Raw genomic sequence first — 21,888 nt, forward strand, 5'->3', positions numbered from 1 at the left:
TTTATGCTGATGAGAAAACTGAGATGCAGGTAGGATGTGACTTAATGCAGGTGACAGGGCAGTGGGTGCCCCTCCTGAAAGGTGTATGGAATATCTGGAAAGGTGGGGGGGCTGGTCTGAGGGAATGGTTTTCTCCTTTGGAGCCCTCAGACCACTCAGAGATGGGGCCACAGCCTGGACAAAGCACAAAGCTTTAGCCAGCGATTCTCAGCCAGCGCACTGACGCAGCCAAGGAACAAAGTGTCCAGATGGCCTCCTCTCCACCTTGTAAACCTTTGTTAACTGAGGTGGAGAGAGGGGGGAAAATCACCTATGAATACATGAAAATGCCATCATCTTTCTAAAAAATCTTCTGTTGAAAATGCAGAAATTTTAAAACAAAGTTGATATCTCCATTTTAAATTTGAAAGCTTTTACAATCATGTTATTTGTAAATGTCACTGTAAAATCATTTAAGTGGCCCAACATAATTGGACTTTAATTCACAGGCTTTAAAACAGCTTAAAGGGCTTCCCTGGTGGCGCAGTGGTTGAGAGTCCACCTGCCGATGCAGGGAACATGGGTTCGTGCCCCGGTCCGGGAAGATCCCACATGCCGCGGAGCGGCTGGGCCCGTGAGCCATGGCCGCTGAGCCTGCGCGTCTGGAGCCTGTGCTCCGCAGCGGGAGAGGCCACAACAGTGAGAGGCCCGCGTACTGCAAAAAAAAAAAAACAGCTTAAAATCCCTTGGATTAAGTACTCCTTTGCTTTTATGATGGTTCAGAGTTAAGAGGGGTGGATGGACAAACACACATACCCGTCACCGGCTGGGAGAACTGCCCGTCTGTGTACCCAGCAAACCTAAAGGTCATTATCAACTCCAGGGGTATGAAAGGGTGCTTCTGCTGCACCTTTTCCGGATCCCCCATCAGTGCTGTTTAACAGTTACTGCATGACCCTGGCTCCTGGGACAGGGGAGCCACTGCCCATCCTGCAAAGCATCTCCACAGGCTCTGGGGCACGGGCAGTGGTCCGTGATGGGGTAACACGCCTTTACCTCACTCGACACCTCCTCCCTGGTAAAGAGGCGTGAGTACTGCTGGTAGACTTAGAAAGCATGTTTGTCATCAGGTTTTTCCTGTAGGCTGGGTCACTCACTTGATGGAGTCCCTTGGAGTCATATTAAGCATCAAACTTATGAATCAAGACATATAAGTGCAAATTTAATTTTGGCTTGTTCACCTTGTCGATTTTGAAATCAAAATGAATGTGATTTTATAGATGCCCCAAATGAAAAACCCCCGATACCGATGGCTCTAGCAGTGAGCAAGACCACCTGCCAGAACCAGTGCTCCTTACAGAGGGTGGACCCTAGGGCTGAGACAGGAGATGGTAAGTGAGCCTGGGACATCCTCTTCTGCCAAGAAATTTTCAAAATCGAATGTGTCAAGGTCAAAAGGACAAAGAGGCCATCCTAAAGGGTATCCCACCGGTCTAAAACAGGACAAGTTATGAATCCAAAAGATGACTGTAATGGACTGAAGCACATCCAGTATATAAAATGTCATGAATTCATAAATATCCTAAACAAACAGACAAATAAAATATTGACCAGATAACCACCTCTGTATTCTAAACCTTGATACAAGGAAAGACACATTTATCTCATTTTTTTTTTCTGTGTAAACCTTATTTTATTTTTATTGGAGTATAGTTAAGATGTTGTGTTAGTTTCTGCTGTACAGCAAAGTGAATCAGTTGTATATATACATATACCCACTCTTTTTAAGATTCTTTTCCAAAAAAAAAAAAAAAAGATTCTTTTCCCAGGTAGGCCATTACAGAGTATTGAGTAGAGTTCCCTGTGCTATACAGTAGGTCTTTATTAGTTATCTATTCTACATATAGCAGTGTGCGTGTGTCAATCCCAATCTCCCAATTTATTCCTCCCCTGCCTTTTCCCCTGGGTAACCATAAGTTTGTGCATAAACCTTATTTTAGAGTTCAAAAATAGTTGATGGGAGAAATTTCTTCTTTATAGATGAATACAAGTAAAGGAATAAAATAAAAGGATAATGAAAATAATAAAAGTAAAGGAATGATAGCATTAGGAAATCTTTTTTTTTTAAACACCTGTTGGAATAATGAATCTAGGCAACCGTCATCAACAGACGCTGAAGCCGTTAGGTGACAGGTTGATGGGGACGATATGGTGGATGGATCAGGCTGTTGCTGATCCAGGAACCCACTATCAACCTTAATGAGTATCACTAAGAGGGTAACGAGACGTTACGGTATGATGTAAAACAAATACACAGCATCTCCTCTGAAGCATCCTTGCTGAAAACATTAAGCTGAATCTAAGCAAGCCTCTGGATGTAACTTTTAGTTTAACAGGAAATATAGCAAAGGAACCAGTTAGAAAATGTCAAATCAATACTGTGGGATATTTTACAAGGCAATTGATCTAACTTCTCCAATAAATTAATAACATGGAAACCAGGTGAGGGAAGGGGGCAGTTACAGACATGAGACTTAAGACTTAGGGGTATAACATCTAAAAGTAGTATGTGACCTTTGTTCAGATCCTGCTTCAAACAAATCAACAGTTAAAAAATATTTCTGAGAGAAAGACAAATACCATATGATACCACATATGTGGAATCTAAAATATTGCACAAATGAATCCATCTACGAAGCAGGAACAGACTCACAGACATAGAGAACAGACTTGTGGTTGCCAAGGGGGAGTCTGGGGTTAGTAGATGCAAACAATTACATATAGAATGGATAAACAACAAGGTCCTACTGTATAGCATAGGGAACTATATTCAATATCCTGGGATAAACCATAATGGAAAAGAATATAAAAAAAGAATGTATATATATGTATAACTGAGTCACTTGGCTGTACTTCAGAAATTAACACAACATTGTAAATCAACTATACTTCAATAAAAAAAATTAAAAAAATATTCCTGAGACAGTATAGAAAATCTGGAATATAGACCAGGTATTAAATGATCACAGGTAATAATTATTAGTTTTGTTCATTGTAGTAATGGCAGAATAGTTAAATAAAAAAGAAAAAAGTTTATTGGCTATGGATTCATACTGAAGTATTTAGGATAAAAGTATATGATAGCTTGGATTTTTAAAGAAACATTCCAATAAAAAAGGAAAAGAAAAAAAAAGAATATGGGAGTAAATAGATGCAACAGAATTGGAAAATTTGGGTATTTTGTCATGCTGAATAAAGGGACTCATGTGAATTCATTATACTATTCTTTCTCACTTATGTGTTCAGTGTTTTCCATAATAAAAGTTACAGTAGAATTACTGAGAGATTGTTTATTGAAAACATTAGAACCCAGAATATCAGTTCAAGACACAAATAGTGTGCCCTATATACCAGAGACTGTGGGAGGAGATGGGGACAGAGATGTTTAGTTTTTTTCTGAGATGGGATTTCAAGTATATTAAGGCAAAATTTCTTATGATGGAGCCAACAGCCAAAGAACACCAACAAAAGGTAAGGCTTACTGACTACACAGGCAAGGGAGCCGGCACACCAGAGGAACCAGGCAGAGGGATGACAGGATGAGTAGAGGATGTGGGTGAAATTGAACAAAGCTGGGCTGGAAATGCAGAGAGCAAGCTTGTGTATAAGAGAACTAACATGAGGCCTGGCCTGAGAAGACGACCAGGATGCTCAGAGATAAGAAAAAGGTAAGGGGGTTTGTGTCCCAAACCCTCTATCTGAAGCTCCGCATCGTCTTGGAAATCAAGGCTGCTTCTCTACACCAGAATGACCCACGAGGCTCAGATCCTGCAGGCAATAGAGGCGTGTTCCATTCTTATTACAGCAAAGGTTTTACAGACTGAGGTTTCTCAGCAGGGTGTCTGTGATGCTAATTAGCAAAAGGAGTGGTCACGGGTTCAAGCTGCTGCCCCAGGAGTCTTAACCATCAAGGCAACGGTGCTCCTCCTTATAGAGCATCCGTGATGGGCTCCCTCTCCAGGAGCTGTAACAGTGAAGTTTGACTGCAACGTAACTCTTGTACCAATGACAACAAGAGCCCTCATGGCTTGCTGAGCACTTACTGTTTTCCAGGTACTGGCCATACAGCTGACAAGGAACGACTTATTTCATGATCCTGAAACGGAGCAGGACCCTAAGGGGCCTTTCAGGGACAGTCCCCTCCCCCATGTCCTCTGCTGTAGTTCCTCTCTGAAGTACCCAGATAATAGATAATGGTACCTGATGCACATTTCCTGAGTTGTTTTACAGATGCTAAAACCACCACTAAATGGAAGAAATTAACTACCTGATGATCACAAGCACGTTAAAGCCTAAGGACTGACGTTAACCTCTGCGACACCACCCTGTTACCTCACCATCAACCAATCAGAGAATTGTGCACTAGCTGATCACACACCCTGGGACGCCCCCTCCCTCACTTGGCCTTTTTAAAAAATGCTTTGCTGACGCCCATCGGAGGGTTCAGGCTTCCTGAGCACCAGCTGCCTGGACTCCTTGCCTGGTGCCTGCCATAGATGCTGCACTTTCCTTCACCACAGCCCCGTGTCAGGAGATTGGCTTTGCTGCACGTGGGTGGGCGGACCCGAGTTGGGTTAGGTAACAATCCTACACTATGTATTTAGACTCCAGGTGGGTCTGGATATGTTTCCAGTTTGGGGAAGTCTCAGCTTTTGGAGGCTTATTCACCACCATGGAGCCAAGACCCCCTCCCTGAATGAAGGGTCCAGCTTTTTTAGAGGGAACTGACTTTTTATCCCCCAGAATTCTATCAAATATGCTCAGTTCTGCTCCTTCCTATTCCTTCTTTTACTTAATGAATATTTACCAAGTCTCCAAATGCACCCAGGTGTAGAGAGTCAGCAGGTAGAATCCTGGTCAAAGAACCAACCAGCATCTCTTCATCCCAAGATACCATCTACCCTCCCTGTCTAGGCTTGGTTCAGCCAAACAGCATTCCTTCTTTAGGTCAAGGTATGGAAAATTGCCTGTTTTGTTCAGGCAGAACTGTCACCGCACCATTCCACAGCTCCAGCCTGCCGCCCACGCCCCCTTTCCCCCAACACGTGTGCAGGATACACTCTCTCCTCCTGGGAGCAGGGATCACCTCGGTTCCATTGCTGAAGCTCAATAAATGTCCTAACCTTTGCTGCCCTCTCGCGGCTGGTCTGAAGATGATCACTGTTGCTTCAGGGGTTATACTCGCAAGTTAAACTTTTTTCACCTATTTTTCTTTCTTTGCTTTACTTTTTTTTCCTTGCTTTGCTTTTACTTTGAAAAAACAACATCAAGAGTATGTCTTATTTAAAAACATTATTAATATATGGTACCAGGAGTTATCATACTGTATATGTAATTTCAACAAGAAAATTCACATCATACTTACTTACATAGGTAGACATTAAAATTAGTGGCCTGAGGATTCAGTTTATAAGGACATATGGCTTTACAATCTTACGGAGCTTAACAAATCTACTCCAACTGGCGAAATCAGCAGTCTCGTATCTGTTTATTAGCCTAAACTATTTTCATAGCATATCCATGCACATTTTCAGGATTAAAATTTGCTTTAAAACAAACAGTGCCAGAGTCAGTTCTGGCCTCACTCTCCATGGCGACCGTCTGCTTTGTGCTGGGTGCTCTGGCCATGGCAATGCCAGAAATGCTCTCCCACCAGAGACCTGCCTCCCTTTCTTTTTTTTTTTTTTTTTTGCAGTACGCAGGCCTCTCACTGTTGTGGCCTCTCCTGTTGCAGAGCACAGGCTCCGGACGCGCAGGCTCAGTGGCCATGGCTCACGGGCCCAGCCGCTCTGTGTGTGGCATGTGGGATCTTCCCAGACCGGGGCACGAACCCGCGTCCCCTGCATCGGCAGGCGGACTGTCAACCACTGTGCCACCAGGGAAGCCCACTAGTCTATTTTTCACTGCTCCTTTTCCTTACCATATATTACTTCCTCTAACAAAATACAAAAGAAAAAACCGGGAGATAAAATTTCTTCCTTACATTTGTTAGACAAGGAAACAAAGGTCTCTCAAGAATATATTTTCAGTTAGCAATAACTGTCACAAGACACAAGACTTAAAATTATGACACTTACTCATTACGTTCCTTTATTGTACTTGATCGATTCTGTTTGATGTATAAAAGTATCTGATACCAGTATTAAATGAAGGTTAAAATTAATTTTAAATTTGCTACTGTTAAGTGTATACATGGTATAAGGAAACTAGAGACCCCTTTCAGATCACCACAGTCCATAAATAAACAGCTAATTTGCAAGTTCTTTCACTATTTGAGTTCTGAAGTCAGTATTCATTCTTCTTACCAGTGACCACCAGAGTTTTGAGAAAATAGTTTTTTTTGTAAATATTCCACTAATTCAAGTCTTGACTTTAGCATCTCAATCTCGTAATAGGGAATCTGTAAAGAGAGGAAAATAAATCCATCCTCATCCTTCATAATCTGAAATTACCTTGGGTTTGGTTAGCCTGTCCGCCTATCACACCCTCCCCACAGCAGCATGGAGGCTCCCAGCAGGCAGAGGTCGCAGCAGTGCCTGTAACGGTGTTGCCAGGTAGCCGAGGCTCAACAATAGGTGGAACGTCTAAATAAGGATCAGACGTGATCCCTGTCCTCAAGGAACTTACAAGTTAGGTGCTAACTTAAAATATACAAAAAGTAGGCAGCAATACTAAGCAGAACATGCAAAAAAAATTGGTGCTCTAGTGCTGAGAGGGAGTCGACACTTTAGATTAGGGTGAAAGGTCAACCTGAGCTGGGAGTTGATGAACAGCCAGAATTAGACACTCAGAGAGGTGGGGACCACCTGACTCGTGTCGGAAAGGGAGAAAGGCCAGACAGAAGAGACCACTGAGCTGGGAGCAGAGGGCCTGGCTGCGGGCAGACCTCGAAGGGTCTAGAATGTTGAGATGTACATGTAGTCTTTATTGCATAAGCAATAAAGAAACAATGAAGGTTTCTAGGCACACACTGGCACGATTCACTTTAGGAAAATTAATCTGGGTATGTACAAGACGGAAAGGAAAAAAGTAACCAGACAGGAAAGCAGAGAGCAGATTGGTAGACAGCTTAGAGAATGGAAAGCTCCATGGACCTTCATCGCGACTCGTCACCTAAGACCTTGCTAAGTGATCTACGATGTAAATACAAATAAGAGTCTTAAACATTAAAAACTGAAGAAGATCCTGCTTTTAATGGGTCATCTTGTCCATTCTAGTCATTAAATCAAAGGAAAATTAAAACAAAACGATATTCCAATAATTTAGTAATTCTAAAAGCAAAGTAAAGCACAGCTTATACAGAATTTAGGTATGTCTCACTTTTGGAAAAGAGAAAATTTGAAAATTGTGATTTCAAATTACAAATCAAGAGACTTAAGCCTAATGAACAAAGCTGGCATTTAAACCAGACTTAAGAGCCTTGGTCCACTGGGCTGGCATACTACTTAGTATCCTGGAAAAAGCAAATCTGAACTAGAAATGGCTTTTAGGGAAAAAAAAAAAAAAGGCAAAACCATACCTGGACAACTTGATAACCAAGTAAGTACAGATGTCTTTGTTTAGTAGCTTCCTTTCCCAATAAGTGTTTGCTATTCAGACAAAATCTTTTTGGACCATCAATGCACAGTGCTACCCTAAAAAACCAGAGGAGAGGGAAACTTAATTTTTAAAACAATCCGAAGTATTTATATGGTTTTAGCTGCCAGAGTTTATTTGGGATTTGGCTATTCCTTTGTGCCAATAATATTTTCAAATGAATCATGACTGTTATCCATTAATCTGTTGAAAAAGCACTCAACTTAATTAAGGTTCACAAGATATTACACAGAATTTCCGAAACTGGTATGCCATAGTGTTTTAATTTTCAGAACCATGTCTACTTTTTTCACTTTCTTAAGAAAACAATCCCTGTGTATTAACCTCAACAAGTCTTATAACACATAAACCACAACAGTTTTCTTTACCTTTTATGTATATCTTCATCAACTGTAAATGGTAATACAAATCCGTCTTCATCTAATTTAATTTCAACATCTGGTAAGAGAAGAAAGGAAAAATTCTTCGTGTGATACCCTCACAAACACTAGCTTCCTTTTCTCCTTGTTTTGATTTCTTCCATACTGCATTTATCAACTGGGCAGAAAGCTGCAAAGTAATGACCACACCAGACAATGGTGAGAATTTTAATTTAATCAGAGCTTTGCCCAACCAAGTCAGCTTTAAACTAAGAGGGCCTCCACTGCACTAAAACAAGGAAGGGGCCCTCAAGGTATCTGGGGCACGATGTGAATCACACACACTTTTACTCTCCTTATAACAACTGGTGGGAATAGTGAAGAAAATCCTTTGAGTAAAGTCAGACACCTGTGCAGCTGGCACCTTGCATCCCTGGAGCTCCAGTGCCCAGGGAAGGTGAAGCAGCCGGCAGCCCAACACGTGGGCCCTGGGCACCGGCAGGCTCCCCCTTCCGTCCTCGTCAAAGGAGCCCATAAAGGAGGGGAGTGAGATGTGACCACCTGAAGCCTAGAAGCACTGTCCTCCCTGAGCTCACTGTCCTTTACTCATTAATTTGAAAGGAGAAGGATTTTGTAGTCAGCGCTGTCCGTGATGATGCAAACGCTTATACCGGTTACTGAGCACTTCAAGTGCAGCTAGTGCGACTGGGGACCTGAACTGTGAATTTTCAAAATTGGAATTAATTTAAATTTAAGTAGCTACTGGTACGTGTGGCTATTACACTGGACAGCACTGGCCAAGAGGATGAGAGCAGCTAACAATTACTGAGCACTTACTGTCTCCCAGGTGTTAGTCTGAGTTACCTCATTTTGTCCTTAAACAAGTCTTTGAGGTCACTACCCCTCTTACTCTCATCTTGCAGATGAGAACAAGCAAATGAATGCCCCGAAAGGATGCCCAAAGGCATTTGGCTACTATGTGGCTAACGTGGAGCCCTGACTCTTCAGCCCTACCGCCCACCCCTGTTCCAATTTGCCTTCAGGGAAGGGCCAACTTCATTTTGTTTCCAGACCTTTGGTGGCTACTAAGCCCCACGTGTTCCCTCAGAGGACAGCACGCTGAGGTCTAGTTAACAACGACAAAACTCCCTACTACTTACCTATCGTGTAACAATAGGGTGTTAACACTTTTGAAGCAAAGTACAATCTTGCTCCTAAAAGGTCAATCAGTCCAATCATCACAGATTTATAAAGCTGAAAATCCATGGGGGTCTCCAGGGAAGAGCACGGAGTAAGAAATGATTTCACTTGATATTTAGGAAGAAGTTTTGGACCCTAAAAACGTATGTGCAAACACGAGAAAGAAAAATAAGATACAAAATCAGAGAATAAAATGAAGGTTGCCTGAGTATAAAAGTCTGATCCAATATTACTTTATAGGCATGATGCTTCTCTAGGACTTAGGACAAATACCTTTCTCAAAATGACAATGCCAAATATTCTTGTTATAGTTCAAGCCCAATAGGCCAAAATATCTTTTAAATGTGTTTTAAATGTAGCCAATGGTCACTGAAAGAAAGAAAGAAAGAAAGAAAGAAAGCTCAAGAAACACCTTTAGAACTCTCAGAATTGCTTTAAGGGCCTTGAGGAAACACAGCTGAAGTTTTTAATAGTGGAAATTGTGATAAAGCTGACATTTCAATTTAGAAAGAAAAGGACAGCTATATAATAATGGTGCTAGCAATTGGTTATCCATCTGGAAAAGAACTAAGTTAGAGTTCTGCCACACATTACAGACTATAATCTATTTCAAGTAAATTAAAGATCTAAATATAGTATGGAAAATAATATTTTTAAAATTTAGTAAAATATTTATATAACCTTAGGAGTCATAAAATATTCCTGAACAATATAGGAAACCCAGCAGCCATAAAAAATGAATAATTTGACTACAGAAAACTTAAAAATTTCTGTATAGCAAAAAGGCATCATAAACAATATTAAATTAAAACTAAAAACATTTAAAACCACAAACCAGGAAGAAATATGTACAACGTACTTAACAGTTAATATGTTTTACAATGTGTTCTAGGACAAAAAACAAATACAAAAGAGAAAGACAGACAACTCTATACAAATAGGAATTAAGGTGTAACAAGGCAATTCATAACAAATGTAAATGACCAGTAAACATTTGAAAATATGCTCAACTTCATTATTGCTCGTTAAAGTGCAACTGAAGCATGTGACATGACACTTCACTGAGTCAAATGACAAAATTAAAGGGACTAAGAACACACTGCAACACAAATGGGGAGACGTGGTCACCTTCATTCACTGCTGGTGAAATATGACATCTATAACTATACGGGAAAAAAAAAATCTGTCCGTCTCTATTGAAAATTAATCCAGTAATCCCACATTCAGGAATCTAGTCTTTAGATTAAAACAACAAAAAGGTTCCAGTATGACAGGATATGTAAGTATGTTTATGACAGCATGGCTGATCAAGACAAACGTTGGAAAAAGCCTGAAAATCCATCAATGGTGGGACAGCAGAATAAATACCGTGAAATATCAGACCATTCTTTAAAAGTATACATTTGATCTTTACCTATTACCCCTGAAGAATGTCCATGATATACTGGGAATAAAAGCAAACTGTAGTGTGAATAGTCCCATTCCATGAAAAGAGAGAAACTCAATGGTGTTTATGAGCTACTCATAAACATGGTTCAGTCAAGCACGGAGAACCAGGCAGGAATGAGCAGGTCTGGAGGTACCATTTCTGATCCTAAACAATGTGCCTGATTAAGTTAGGAGAATGGATCCTTAGAAAGCTTTATACAAAGCTCGAACTCCATGCAAACTGAATTCTATCACATAAGAGTGAAACTTCTGCTTGGTTTAAGAACATACTCAGGAATGGTTCAGGATTTGTTCAGTGCATAAATTCACACTTCTATATCCAACAGCCATGGGGAATGCTAAAACCCTTTAAAATCCCTAGAGTAAGTCTAGGAGCACTAAGACTCATAAGCCTGCCATACTTGATAAAACCTTCTAAGAATCTTACACCGTAGGAAGTGGTTCTTTCAAGGACAAGAACACAGGAATAGGGTCAATTTATTACAGAAAATGCTATCTGGTGGCAACTACTCCAAGTGAATGAAAATTCTGCTTTCTAATGAGGTTACTGAGACAGCTCAAAAGAGAAGGAACTTAAAAGATTCGGGAGCAGGGGAGGTGTTGGAGAGGAAGACGGAGGCAAAAGAATACCATCCCTGTAGGGAAATAAAGCAATGCAGCTCATGCTTTTACCTTATAGAACGGGCATTCTAGAATCGCGGTTAAGAAAAGTTGGGTCAGTTGTGCTAGGCTCAGTCTGTCCAAATAGGACTCTTCACCTGAAATAAAAAGCATCCCAGACATAGTTAAGCTTGAACTTTGGTGTGTGTAATAAGAGAAAAGAATATCCAGAATGCACATTAATTAATTCACTCCAGTAAGGTACTTTTAAATGACACTAGGAAAAGAACTTGTTAGAATTAATTATACCTTCTTGCCTCCCATCTCAATGAAATCTCATTTTGGCTTCCAAGAACGCATGCTCCTAACTAGAGAATATAATTAAAAGTGACAAATGTATGTTAGTAGAATTTGTGGGAATTTCCTTTACCTATGGAGATCTAGATTCCGGCATATTTGGGTGGCTTTGAATTAAGATGAACATCTTCTCAAAAAAAAGGAGTGATACAGTTGTTCTCATCAAAGACGCTAACATATAACTGTGACACTGCCACAGTCATCACCAGATCCCTGCAAGAAGACTCAGTTTCTCAGCTAGGGCAGCAGAGTCTGTTTACCCGAAACTGTTTTCTCTCTCCATGCCATGTTCTAGCATTCTTTAATTCTGTGTTTATATTAGCATCTGCAGCTTCAGATTTCTTCGTTAGATCATTATGGAAGAAAAAATAAAGGCAAAGCACTGTTCAATAAAAAAGGTACATATGTGACTTGAAAACATCACAAGTTCAAATGCTAAGTTTTCTACTCTCAGAAGTAATAACCAACTCACCTTGCAGCTGCTGAAGAAAATACGGGCTGAATATTTTGGCCATAAAGTTGACTGGATGGCATTCAATAAGTGAACATGAATGGAGAAGTTTCAATAGTGTTTTGGGTGGAAAATAATTGCAACGAGTTAACAGTATGTTTTCTAGCTTCCTAAATAAAGCAGAGGCATTTGGTGGCAAATAATTGAGTTTTCCAAATGGTTCAATTAACTCAGCAATTTGATTAGGTGAAAATTTTTCTGACTGACAAACAAAAGTTTCTGCCACTGCATTGAGGATGGGTTTTGAAAAAATCAGCTTTCTACTGCAATACTCCATGACTTTGCTGACAACCTCGGGATCCAGAGTGAGAGAGAGTGAAGCGACATGTTGCTCTAGGGCTTCTGTAAAAAATCTGTCATTGTGCCCAAAGTAGATGAATGCCTCTAAGACTTCTTTGAGCTCTTCATTAGTGAAACGAGGGATATGCCTCACAACATATTTACCCAATTTTATAACCAGCGGAAGTGCCTGAGTTTGATCAAGGACCACCAGGGCAGTGAGCATTTGGCTCAGTAACTTAGGACTCAGGTTGGAAACTACTGACAGAGAAAAGTTATTTATCTTATTTAAAAACGTCTGTTGTTGGTCAACTTTTTCAGGACATGCCTGCAGTATTCTGTAAAGGGTCACAATATCCTCGGGGGTAAATTCTTCCAAATTTTCACCTTGCAGTTGATATATAATCAGGTCTAGTGTCGAACAACCTGGACCTTGCAGTTTAATCAGACATTCCCCCAGGATACAAAGACTGTGAATGTCCAGGCTACCCATTTCGAGACGATGGTGGCACTCTGCAAGGAGGCTCAGCAGCAAGCGACTTTGGGGATCCACATACAGGGTCAGGGCTTGCAAAGCAGTCACCAAACCCGTGTTTGACAGATTTGAGGGGTTCTGTGCAAACTGATTACACAAAGCTTGAAAGGCGCTATTCTCCAGTATTTCTTTTGGCAACCTTTGACCATCATCTTTTTTTTCCATTTCACAAATCCGATGTAAGGCTCCTGCTGCCATAGTATCAGGCAAAGTCTTCAGTGTGCTTATATAATGTAAGAGTTCTTCCGATGAAGCGAAGCTGTTTAGTCTCCTGTAAAATATCTGTTCATCCACATTTTTAACACTGTGTTCAGACCTGTCCCAAGCGTGTACTTGAGAGAACACTGGCTCACCAACTGGATGAAGGTCATTTCCGTTTTCTGAATGGAACTTTTTAGAATGGGCATGATGGAACGTGACCCTAACAGGCTCAAGTTGCAGTGACCAGAACCATGGACACAGATGCTCCTTGACTGTCTTGTGAACACAAATGACACGTTGAGTTTTCAGACCAGCCACAGCTCCATGTATCCGAAAATCAGATAAATGACAAAGGTTCCTCCGCAAGGTAATTAAAGCCATGCCACCAGACTCTCAACTCCTCTTGATTTATAACTACGTTAAAAGAATTAAAAAAAACACGGTCAAATATACTAGAACACAGTTTATTCAACATCAATGCTTATGGAAGTAAGGATGAGTACCCCAAAAGGAATGATTCCCACTAAACATTTCCCACGCAAACAGAAGTACCAGAAGAGCAGCGTCTCTGCACCCTAGAGCTTAGAACAGCGGCTGGATCTCGTAATAATCGCTCTCATTTGCCAGGCAATGCTGTACTTAATTCTCCCAACACAACGAACTAACTACTTCGATGTCATTTTAGAAACGAGGAAACTGAAGTACAAAAATGTCACGTGGTCCAGTTTACACAGCTATTAAGGGGCAGAGCTAGGCTTCAACTCAGGTAGTCTGGATCCTAAGTACGCCTCCTATGTGTTGGTTGATGGAAGGAATTGCGTTTGGTGCAACTTCCCCAAAAGAGGCAACGGGTAAAGTGGCCATTAATTCGGATGGGTCAAAGCAAGGGTGAAAAAAGCGCTTAAAGGGCCTTGAGGTGTTGGGTTTCCCCTCATTTAGGATCTTGTTCCAGGACCGAGGAACAAGAAGGTCTAGCTTGGCAGATGGGAAGAAAGAAATGTCAGTAAAATAAAAAAAGACGCTCGTCAACGACGGGGTACGGTGGGTGGCGCGCCCACACCTGAACACCCCCGCTGTAGAACCTGGGAACACGAGTGCGCAGGACGGGGAGGACGGTGGGCCCCGGGGACCGCGTCCTCCCTGCAGGGAAAGGACCCCACGGGCCGGGCGCCCCCCAAACCGGCGGGAGCGGCGCCCGAAGAGAGGGGCGAGCCAGGGAGCGCGGGCGCCTTAGCGAAGCCGAGGGCCACGCCCACCGGGCCGGAACAACCGAGCCCAAACCCGGCGTGGACACCTACCGGACTCGGCGCGCCGGGGCACCCAGCAAACCCTGAAGGAACAGCAGCCTCGTGGGCCCCCGTACGCGCGCGCCGCGCCGGGGCCCAGCGCTTCGGCGCCTGCGCCTGGAGGGGAGCCGCCCCACGTGCGGCGCGCCGTGATTGGCCCAGCTCCTTTCCCGAGCTTCCTATTGGTCTCGGGCGCCGACTGTGTGCGCAGGCGCGGGAGCAGGGGTCGCGGTACCTGCGCTTTCCCCGGCGTCCCCGCCGGACCCCCGCAGGTGAGGGCACCGGAGCCACAGCTTCCAGATCTGGGCGCCCGCCCAGCACGGGCCCGAGGGTGGGCGGCTCGGGGTCGGCGAGGACACCGGCTTCTGCGTCCCTCCCTCAGCCGGGCTGGGCGCATGCGGGTCGGTCAGGACCCCGGCCCCTCGGGGCTGAGGGCGGCGCGCGCGGAGGGCGGCGCGCGCGGAGGGCGGGCTGCGCCAGGGACTCGGCCTTGAGGCCTCCCCGCTGCCTCTGGGAGCGGGTTCCCGGTGACGCCGCGGCGTTTGCACAGCGGAGCCGGTCCCGCAGGTCCCTGTGGGCCCTTCCTCCGTCGGCACTTTTCTAGACGGGGTCAAAGGGCACATTCGGGCGCAGGGTCAGGCGAGGGCGTCCGGACGGGGCGCCGGATGGTCAGGAATGTTGGGAGCGCGGACCCGACCGGACGCAGGGTCATGCTCCGCTGTTTCTCCGCCCGACCTTGCCGTGCGGGTGCCGGCGAGCCGCCCCCGAGAAATGCGGGGTGCAGTAGCGGCTCTACGAGGTCGTTATGGGGCTGAGGGGCTCACGCTCTGAAGCTCCTAGGACCGTGCGTGGCTCCTGGGAAGTGCTCCGGGTCCTTAGCTATGATAATAAGCGGTGCCATTTCCATCAACCGTTGTTTTCGTCGGGTGGCTGTGGTCATCGTCCTCGCTCTGAAGATGCGGGAGCTGAGTCACCGGTCAGTTGAGAAGCTGGCCTAAAGTTCTGCCCTTGGGAGTGATCCATCGTGGCTGGATTCAATCCCCAGTAGTCTGGTCCCAGAATGTGATTTATGAGCCGCGCAATTCGAGCTTCATACCTTGTATCCTCCTTGGTTTACTGAGTTCTCTCTCTTCAACCTTTAGAATTAATGCTAACAAACAAACTTAGAAGTATATTTCGTATTATCTGTGGATATTGTTGCAGTTATTTTAAATTAAGAGAATTCATACCTCCAGGTTGATTACTACTTCATTAAAAAGGAAATCCCTTTTTCCCTTTTCTGTTTTTCAGTGTAACTTACAGCTGTAGCAGATGCTTTGAAGTGATGAGGAGGTTTTTGTTACTCTATGCTACGCAGCAAGGACAGGCAAAGGCTATAGCCGAAGAAATAAGTGAAAAAGCAGTTGCATATGGTTTTTCTGCAGATCTTCACTGTATTAGTGAGTCTCATAAGGTAAGTCATGGTTTTTACGGTGTTTCATACTTTGAAGTATTCTGGTTGGGAAGCGACGTTCAACAACAAAGTGGGACGCTGAATGCCACCATGATCCTTTTTTTTTTTAACACTTAGAAATTTATTTTATCAACTGTGTTGCAAGATTCCTGCCAGTTTTTTCCTACGTACGTGTGTGTGTGTGTGTGTGTGTGTGTGTTTTGAATTAAACTACATAGTCTTAAAAACTAAGACGAGTAACTGCTCTCAACTGTAAATGGAAATAGTAGTATTCGCCTTGTTTTTCTCACGGGGTGCCTGGGAACAAATGAGGTGTGCGTGTTCACAGGAACATGGGAGCTTTCCACCTCATGAATCCCGCTGCCCCGTTTGTAACTTCCCTGAAATTCATGCCACAGTTCCTCCAAGTGAAGAACCGTTGAATTCTTTGGTGAAATAGAATTTAAAGTGGAGGTGTAAGGATCTGCAGTAGACTTGGGACTGCTTGTTTTTATCACGTTCAGTCTCTGCAGAAGTTCCCACCTTAGGATACATGAGATCGTAACAGATCTGTGCCCAGACTTACTGGTTTGATTGAGACCCGTCAGCTTATAGTTTCATACAGTTCAGGCCCTAGCAACGAGCAGGGGCGATTCCTAATACCACACAGCGATGTGCCAGCCACTGAGCCCTCGAATTCAGCTCGGTACTTGAAAACCCACCCCTGCAGTGCACTCTCAAGTTCACAACCTCCTCTGGTCTTTCCCGCATCTCTAGTTGTAAAGACTAGCCTGTCAGCAGCAGAGGTGAATTATGAACTCGGTGCATAGCAGGGAAACCATCAAGTTCCTTGATGCAGCAGGGCTAGGGTGGCCCCGATAGAGTCAGTCACCCAGCAGGCAGGGTCCTGGGGGACACCAGCAATCGCAGGCTCCGTGATTCTACAGCACCTTCAGAGTGAATTCAAATTGCTGCCGCCACAGGGTAGAGTACAGTCTGAATCTGTTACTACAAACGAAGTCATCAGCATCATATAACCAGGCCTGGTTTGGCCCCCTCACCTGTGAGCCCAACGGGGTCAGCAGCTATTTGAAAGTTAGGTGAGTAGTGAATTTTTTTTGCTGCCACCGAAGTCATGTTGTTTGCTCTTCCCAGCTGAGTGATTTCTCCAATTGTTCCTGATCCAAGTTTAAATTGATAGCTCTCTGCTTCCTAGATCATGGTAGTCTTTTTCAAACTAAAGTGACTTTAAACTGCACAGAGCTGTGTTGTGTCCTATAAGCCCGGTAAAATGTTAGCTCAAATCTTTACCTGGTACATCAGCATGAAAAATAAAGTGATGTATTCCTTTGTGCCATGTTAGATGATATTCTTGAGCTCACGGAGTCGATACGAATAGAGACCGGGAAGTGCTTTATTGGAAACACCTCGCTTTAGTAGAGAATTAGAATAAGGAAACCTGGTTTGTAAGACTCAGAAACACTGATGATCTCAGTTTACCACTGACGATATTCTCGGCTCTCTGGAACCCTGAGGGAGTCGGGCCCTTCCTGACAGCCAGGTTTCCTGATTTCTGAGGAGTAACACTTTCCTTGCCAACTTTTAAACGCTCTGTGTACCTCTCTGCCATTACGCGATACAGACAACAAGACGGAAAATTAACCTGATTGCTTTGCTGATGTGTTAAGTCAAAAATACATCCAGCAATAGATCTCTGACATGACACCCTTATTTTATAGTATGATCTGAAAACTGAAACAGCGCCTCTGGTGGTGGTGGTTTCTACCACGGGCAACGGAGACCTGCCAGACACAGCCCGCAAGTTTGCTAAAGCCATACAGGACAAGACGCTGCCGGGTGACTTCTTTGCTCACCTGTGGTATGGGTTACTAGGTGTGGACTGTATTTTGTGCACTTACTGTACTGTTGCTGCTGGATGTAAGTCTAGTATCTAAATGTATCTTTCAAAGCCATGGTGTGTAATTGCCTGGGTTTTGTCCTTTTTGGGTTCTTATATAAATACCTTATGTATGTATAGTATTTGAATGTAAATAAGGTGCTGTTTCCCCAGTCTTCACCCCACAGCAGCTCCTCTGCAGAGCCCCTGAGTAGCACCTTAACCCCGGGCACACACCAGATTCAACCAGGAAATGTTTTCATGATGTTAGTGGCCAGGCCCCACCCTAAACCTGCCAGAACAGAATCCCTGAAGGAGCGACCTGGCATGCTGGTGCTTTTTGGTGTTGTTGTTGTTGTTTTAAAGCTCTCAGGTGGATGTGATAGTTTCCCTAGGGGAAGACCCATTCCCCTAGGATGTGGTTCTCAAGCCTGGCCATGCACTGGGATCCGCTGGGGGAGTTTTCCTTCCAATTCCATTATTTTGAGCCCCCCTCCAGTGATTCTGACTTAATTGTTCTGAGGTAGGGTCCTGGTATTAGTATTTTTTAAAGCTCCCAGGTGACTCTAATACGTATCCCAGCTTAAGAAGCACTGGCCTAGGGCTCTGTGAAGTATAGGTTTAAAATATTAAAGGATCAGAAGGACCAGCTCAGCAAGATAGGACACCAGAGAGGGAATTCAGGGTCCACTCGCCTGGCTTGTGATCTATATTCACCTTTGAGAACTGTTTTGGGGAAGGTATCTAGGAAGAATGGAATGTGCTATGATAAATAATTGGTTAGAGATTTGAGGTTGTGACCCTGGCCAAGATCTGTCGTGTAATGTATTCAAGAGAGCATTTTAGAGTGTTCACATCTTTTGAATTTGTTTTTTTCCAGTTTCTTTATTTTCAAGAGTGGACATGTACATATTGCTTTAAAAATTCCTCAAAAAATTATTTAAAAGGAAACACTGAAGCTTATCCAACCATTTTAGTCAGTCTTAGGCCCATATATGGATGCACCAATTGCTCACCTCATTCTTGTAGGAAAAATCCAGGAAGACAATTAAACAACTAAGAAATTTAAGCTTTTAATTTTCAACTAAGTATGAAAATACTAGTCTATTACCAGGAAACATAAAAGCAATTCTTAATTTATCCAACACAGAAACAGCAAATAAATGGTTGTTTGTGTTTCAGATGTAACCTCTTCATGTTCTAGATTAGGAGTCAGTAAATGGTAAAGGACAAGATAGTAAATACTTTAGGCTTTGCAGGCCACTGGTCTCTATACCATCTACTTATCTCTGTTGTTGTCGCTTGTACCTGCCATAACAAGGTGTGAACCAGTGGACCTGGCTGTGTTCCAATAAAACTTTACTTACAAAGACAGTGGGTGGTAATTGGCTCACAGGCTATAGTTTGCAGACCCTGCAGTAGATTGGAAAAGTCTGCAAATATAGATATTACATGTTTTTAATCCTTGTTTACAGATTACCGTATTTTTACACAGATGCATGGAAACAAAAATGTGAGATCTATTTCTGTTAATAGTGGTCCAAAGTATTTATTTGTTTCTATTTGTATACTTAGTATTTCTCAAGGAAAAAATACGAAAATGTGAAGGTATACATTATTTCTTGTTCCATCAGCAGCAGCATGGAATGGTATTGTTTTAAGTGTTTTGTTTCTCTTCTGTATGTGGTTAAATTTAAACCTTATTTCATACTAATAACCTATTTGGGCTCTTTAGGTCTGGGTGATTCAGAATACACGTACTTCTGTAATGGGGGGAAGATAATTGATAAACGGTTTCAAGAGCTTGGTGCCCAGCGTTTCTATGACACTGGCCACGCGGATGACTGTGTAGGGTAAGAGCAACGTATTTTCTGTCATTTCCAGTAAACCTTGTTTGTACGTGATGAAAGTTAGTGTGTTTATAAAAGGGGTTCACTTTTGATCTAGCACTGAACTTTGATCTTGAAAGTCTTATTTTAGTTTTGATAGCTGTTTTTAATTCTAGCACCAAAGAAGACCATCCAGAGTTTCACTTATCTGTTTTGCTGATTTTTTTTATGTGCCTTATCCATCTCAGTATCTGTTAATGGAAGAAGCTAGGAAAGGTGCCCCAGTACAGTTACCTTAGTCTTAACAGTGTGTAGGTGTTTGCAAAAGGTCAGCATTTTCTTTAGGCACTTGGGTAGCGTGTGCCCACAGGAGCGACTGGACTCGGGACCTCCCACGTGGAGAGTGCCCAGCAGGCCACGAGTTACGGTTGGAGGACGCGGGTCAGAGGCCTTCCCGGCACACTGGCTCCTTGGTGTTCTCCCTCCTGTTGGCCATTTGCCACCATGCCAACCGGAAATATAATTTCTGTTTCATTAATTTTTTCTTGTTTTTACAATTCAGCATTTCACTCTATGTGCCACCTTTCAAATGTTCTTAATGTCTTAATTCAGAAACCTTACAGGTACTGTGCTACAACTTATGCTGTCGTTTATCTTTGAACTGCTTTAGCCAGATAACAGCACACACACGCATTTGATTTTTTTTCTACTAGGCATATGTACTAAGTAAATCTCACCCACTAGATCTGTGTTTATGCATCATGACAAGTTCAGCAAAGGTGGTGCTTTTCTACGTATATCACCTTGCCCGGGCGTGTTGGAGACACTTCTGTTTCCCCATAACTCAGCCTTTGAGTCCACTACATCCGTCGTTTTCTGCAGCTGTGATACTGTGGGTTTGTTCCATCTCCCCAGGGCATATGTCCTTTCTGGTAGCTCTACTACATTTTCTTGCACGTTATCTTTTAGTTTTGTCCCTTTGTATTGGGCTTCCCCCCAACCCCGAACCTTGTTGGCATTAAATGTTTATTGTCCTGTATGAGCTATTTAATTGCTAAACCCTTATAAATCCATTAGTCCTATTGCTCTGTTCATATTTTACTTCAAAGGCTTTCAGTTTCCCTGTTCATTTATTGGATCGAGCATTAAAATTCTTGAATGTATATTTCAGCAGCCTGCATCTCTTAAGTTGTCAACCTAAGTACTCTTTTCTAAAATTAAAATATTTTCAAGGAGACATCTTGGCTTAAAGTACCACCACATTGAAGGGGTTAAGAATGTAGACTGGAGTCCATACATCTGGGTTCAAATCCTTGATTTTCCCCACTTACTGACTGAAACCTTGGTCAGATTACTTAAACTTTTTGTGCCTTGGTTTCTCCCTTGTAAAATAGATAATAATAGTACATATTGTGTAAGGTTCTTTGGAGCATCAAATGAATTAATACAAGTTGTTATTTTAGAACAGTGCCTGCCTTGCAGTAAGCACGCAGCAAGCATGAGCTTTCTGATTTATGGGTGTTATCATCTTACTATTTCTGAGTTGTGAGAATGGGGTTTTAAATATAGCTGTCATTATTGAACTGCGGATTTTATATGCTTGCTCTTCCAAAGGCTTCTGAGGGATAGATGTACTGTGTGACCAAATTTGGAACTATGTACTGTGTGAGCACCAAATGAATATGATGAAATTATCGTCAAAGTTGCAATGACATGGAGATCTAAAATGTGTCTCCTCTTAACTGTCATTTAGCTTTATGAATTGGAATTTAATTGAGAACTTGTTTGAGTGTGATTGAAAATGACAAAGATGTTATTCCCAAGGTCCTGATGCAGTCTTTCTTAGCAATTCTGTACACTCTGTACAGTTTCTGTCCAGGGAGTGTAGGGACTGTGATTGTTGAGCCCTCCCTCATACTTTGCTAGTAGTAAGTAGACTACTGTATTTTAAAATGTACTTATGATTTTTTAAAATTAATTTATTTATTTTTGGCTGCGTTGGGTCTTCATTGCTGTGCACGGGCTTTCTCTAGTTGCGGCGAGTGGAGGCTACTCTTCGTTGTGGTGCGCGGGCTTCTCACTGCGGTGGCTTCTCTTGTTGCGGAGCAGGGGCTCTAGGCGCGCGGGCTTCAGTAGTTGTGGCTCGCGGGCTCTAGAGTGTAGGCTCAGTTGTTGTGGCACGTGGGCTCAGTAGTTGTGGCTCGCGGGCTCTAGAGTGCAGACTCAGTAGTGGTGGCGCACGGGCTTAGTTGCTTCACATCATGTGGGATCTTCCCGGACCAGGGCTTGAACCCATGTCCCCTGCATTGGCAGGTGGA

The 21,888-nt window shown here is 43.0% G+C and overlaps 2 protein-coding genes across 6 annotated transcripts in view; one reads left to right on the plus strand and one right to left on the minus strand.

Moving 5' to 3' along the window:
- Nucleotides 1-6,115: 6,115 nt before the first annotated feature.
- On the minus strand, nucleotides 6,116-14,513 carry FASTKD3 (FAST kinase domains 3). Of its 2 annotated transcripts, XM_060092719.1 has the most exons (7): nucleotides 14,425-14,513; nucleotides 12,073-13,540; nucleotides 11,316-11,401; nucleotides 9,155-9,329; nucleotides 8,004-8,073; nucleotides 7,559-7,673; nucleotides 6,116-6,439 (listed from the first exon to the last, which is right to left on the minus strand). In XM_060092719.1, exons 2-7 carry the CDS (start codon nucleotides 13,505-13,507, stop codon nucleotides 6,341-6,343), a joined length of 1,980 nt encoding a protein of 659 aa, XP_059948702.1. In that variant the 5' UTR covers nucleotides 13,508-13,540; nucleotides 14,425-14,513; the 3' UTR covers nucleotides 6,116-6,340. The 2 variants fall into 2 exon arrangements, with proteins under 2 accessions (XP_059948702.1, XP_059948703.1); XM_060092720.1 differs by lacking the exon at nucleotides 7,559-7,673 and having other exon boundaries at nucleotides 6,321-6,439.
- A 94-nt stretch (nucleotides 14,514-14,607) lies between these two features.
- Nucleotides 14,608-21,888, plus strand: part of MTRR (5-methyltetrahydrofolate-homocysteine methyltransferase reductase) — a 30,509-nt gene continuing 23,228 nt past the window's right edge. For 2 of the 4 annotated variants that reach the window (XM_060092715.1, XM_060092717.1), the window contains exons 1-4: nucleotides 14,950-15,388; nucleotides 15,703-15,865; nucleotides 17,584-17,782; nucleotides 19,477-19,594. In XM_060092715.1, coding sequence (XP_059948698.1) covers nucleotides 15,294-15,388; nucleotides 15,703-15,865; nucleotides 17,584-17,782; nucleotides 19,477-19,594 — 575 coding nt within the window. In that variant the 5' untranslated portion in view covers nucleotides 14,950-15,293. Of the gene's footprint in view, nucleotides 14,685-14,949; nucleotides 15,389-15,702; nucleotides 15,866-17,583; nucleotides 17,783-19,476; nucleotides 19,595-21,888 lie in introns of those variants that run through there. The other 2 variants (XM_060092718.1, XM_060092716.1) reach the window with 2 other exon arrangements.

The sequence above is a fragment of the Mesoplodon densirostris genome, chromosome 3, assembly GCF_025265405.1.
Source record: "Mesoplodon densirostris isolate mMesDen1 chromosome 3, mMesDen1 primary haplotype, whole genome shotgun sequence".
In the NCBI taxonomy this organism is placed as follows: Eukaryota; Metazoa; Chordata; class Mammalia; order Artiodactyla; family Ziphiidae; genus Mesoplodon; species Mesoplodon densirostris.

What these genes read in the sequence shown, in the direction of transcription:
- FASTKD3 (XM_060092719.1), bottom strand. Translation starts at nt 13,507, where the DNA reads ATGGCTTTAATTACCTTGCGGAGGAACCTTTGTCATTTATCTGATTTT. An exon ending in TTTTCTTCAGCAGCTGCAAG is followed by an intron (nt 11,402 to 12,072) that starts GTGAGTTGGTTA and finishes TTTTTATTTCAG; the next exon opens with GTGAAGAGTCCTATTTGGAC. An exon ending in TTGGTTATCAAGTTGTCCAG is followed by an intron (nt 6,440 to 7,558) that starts GTATGGTTTTGC and finishes CTCTCTTTACAG; the next exon opens with ATTCCCTATTACGAGATTGA.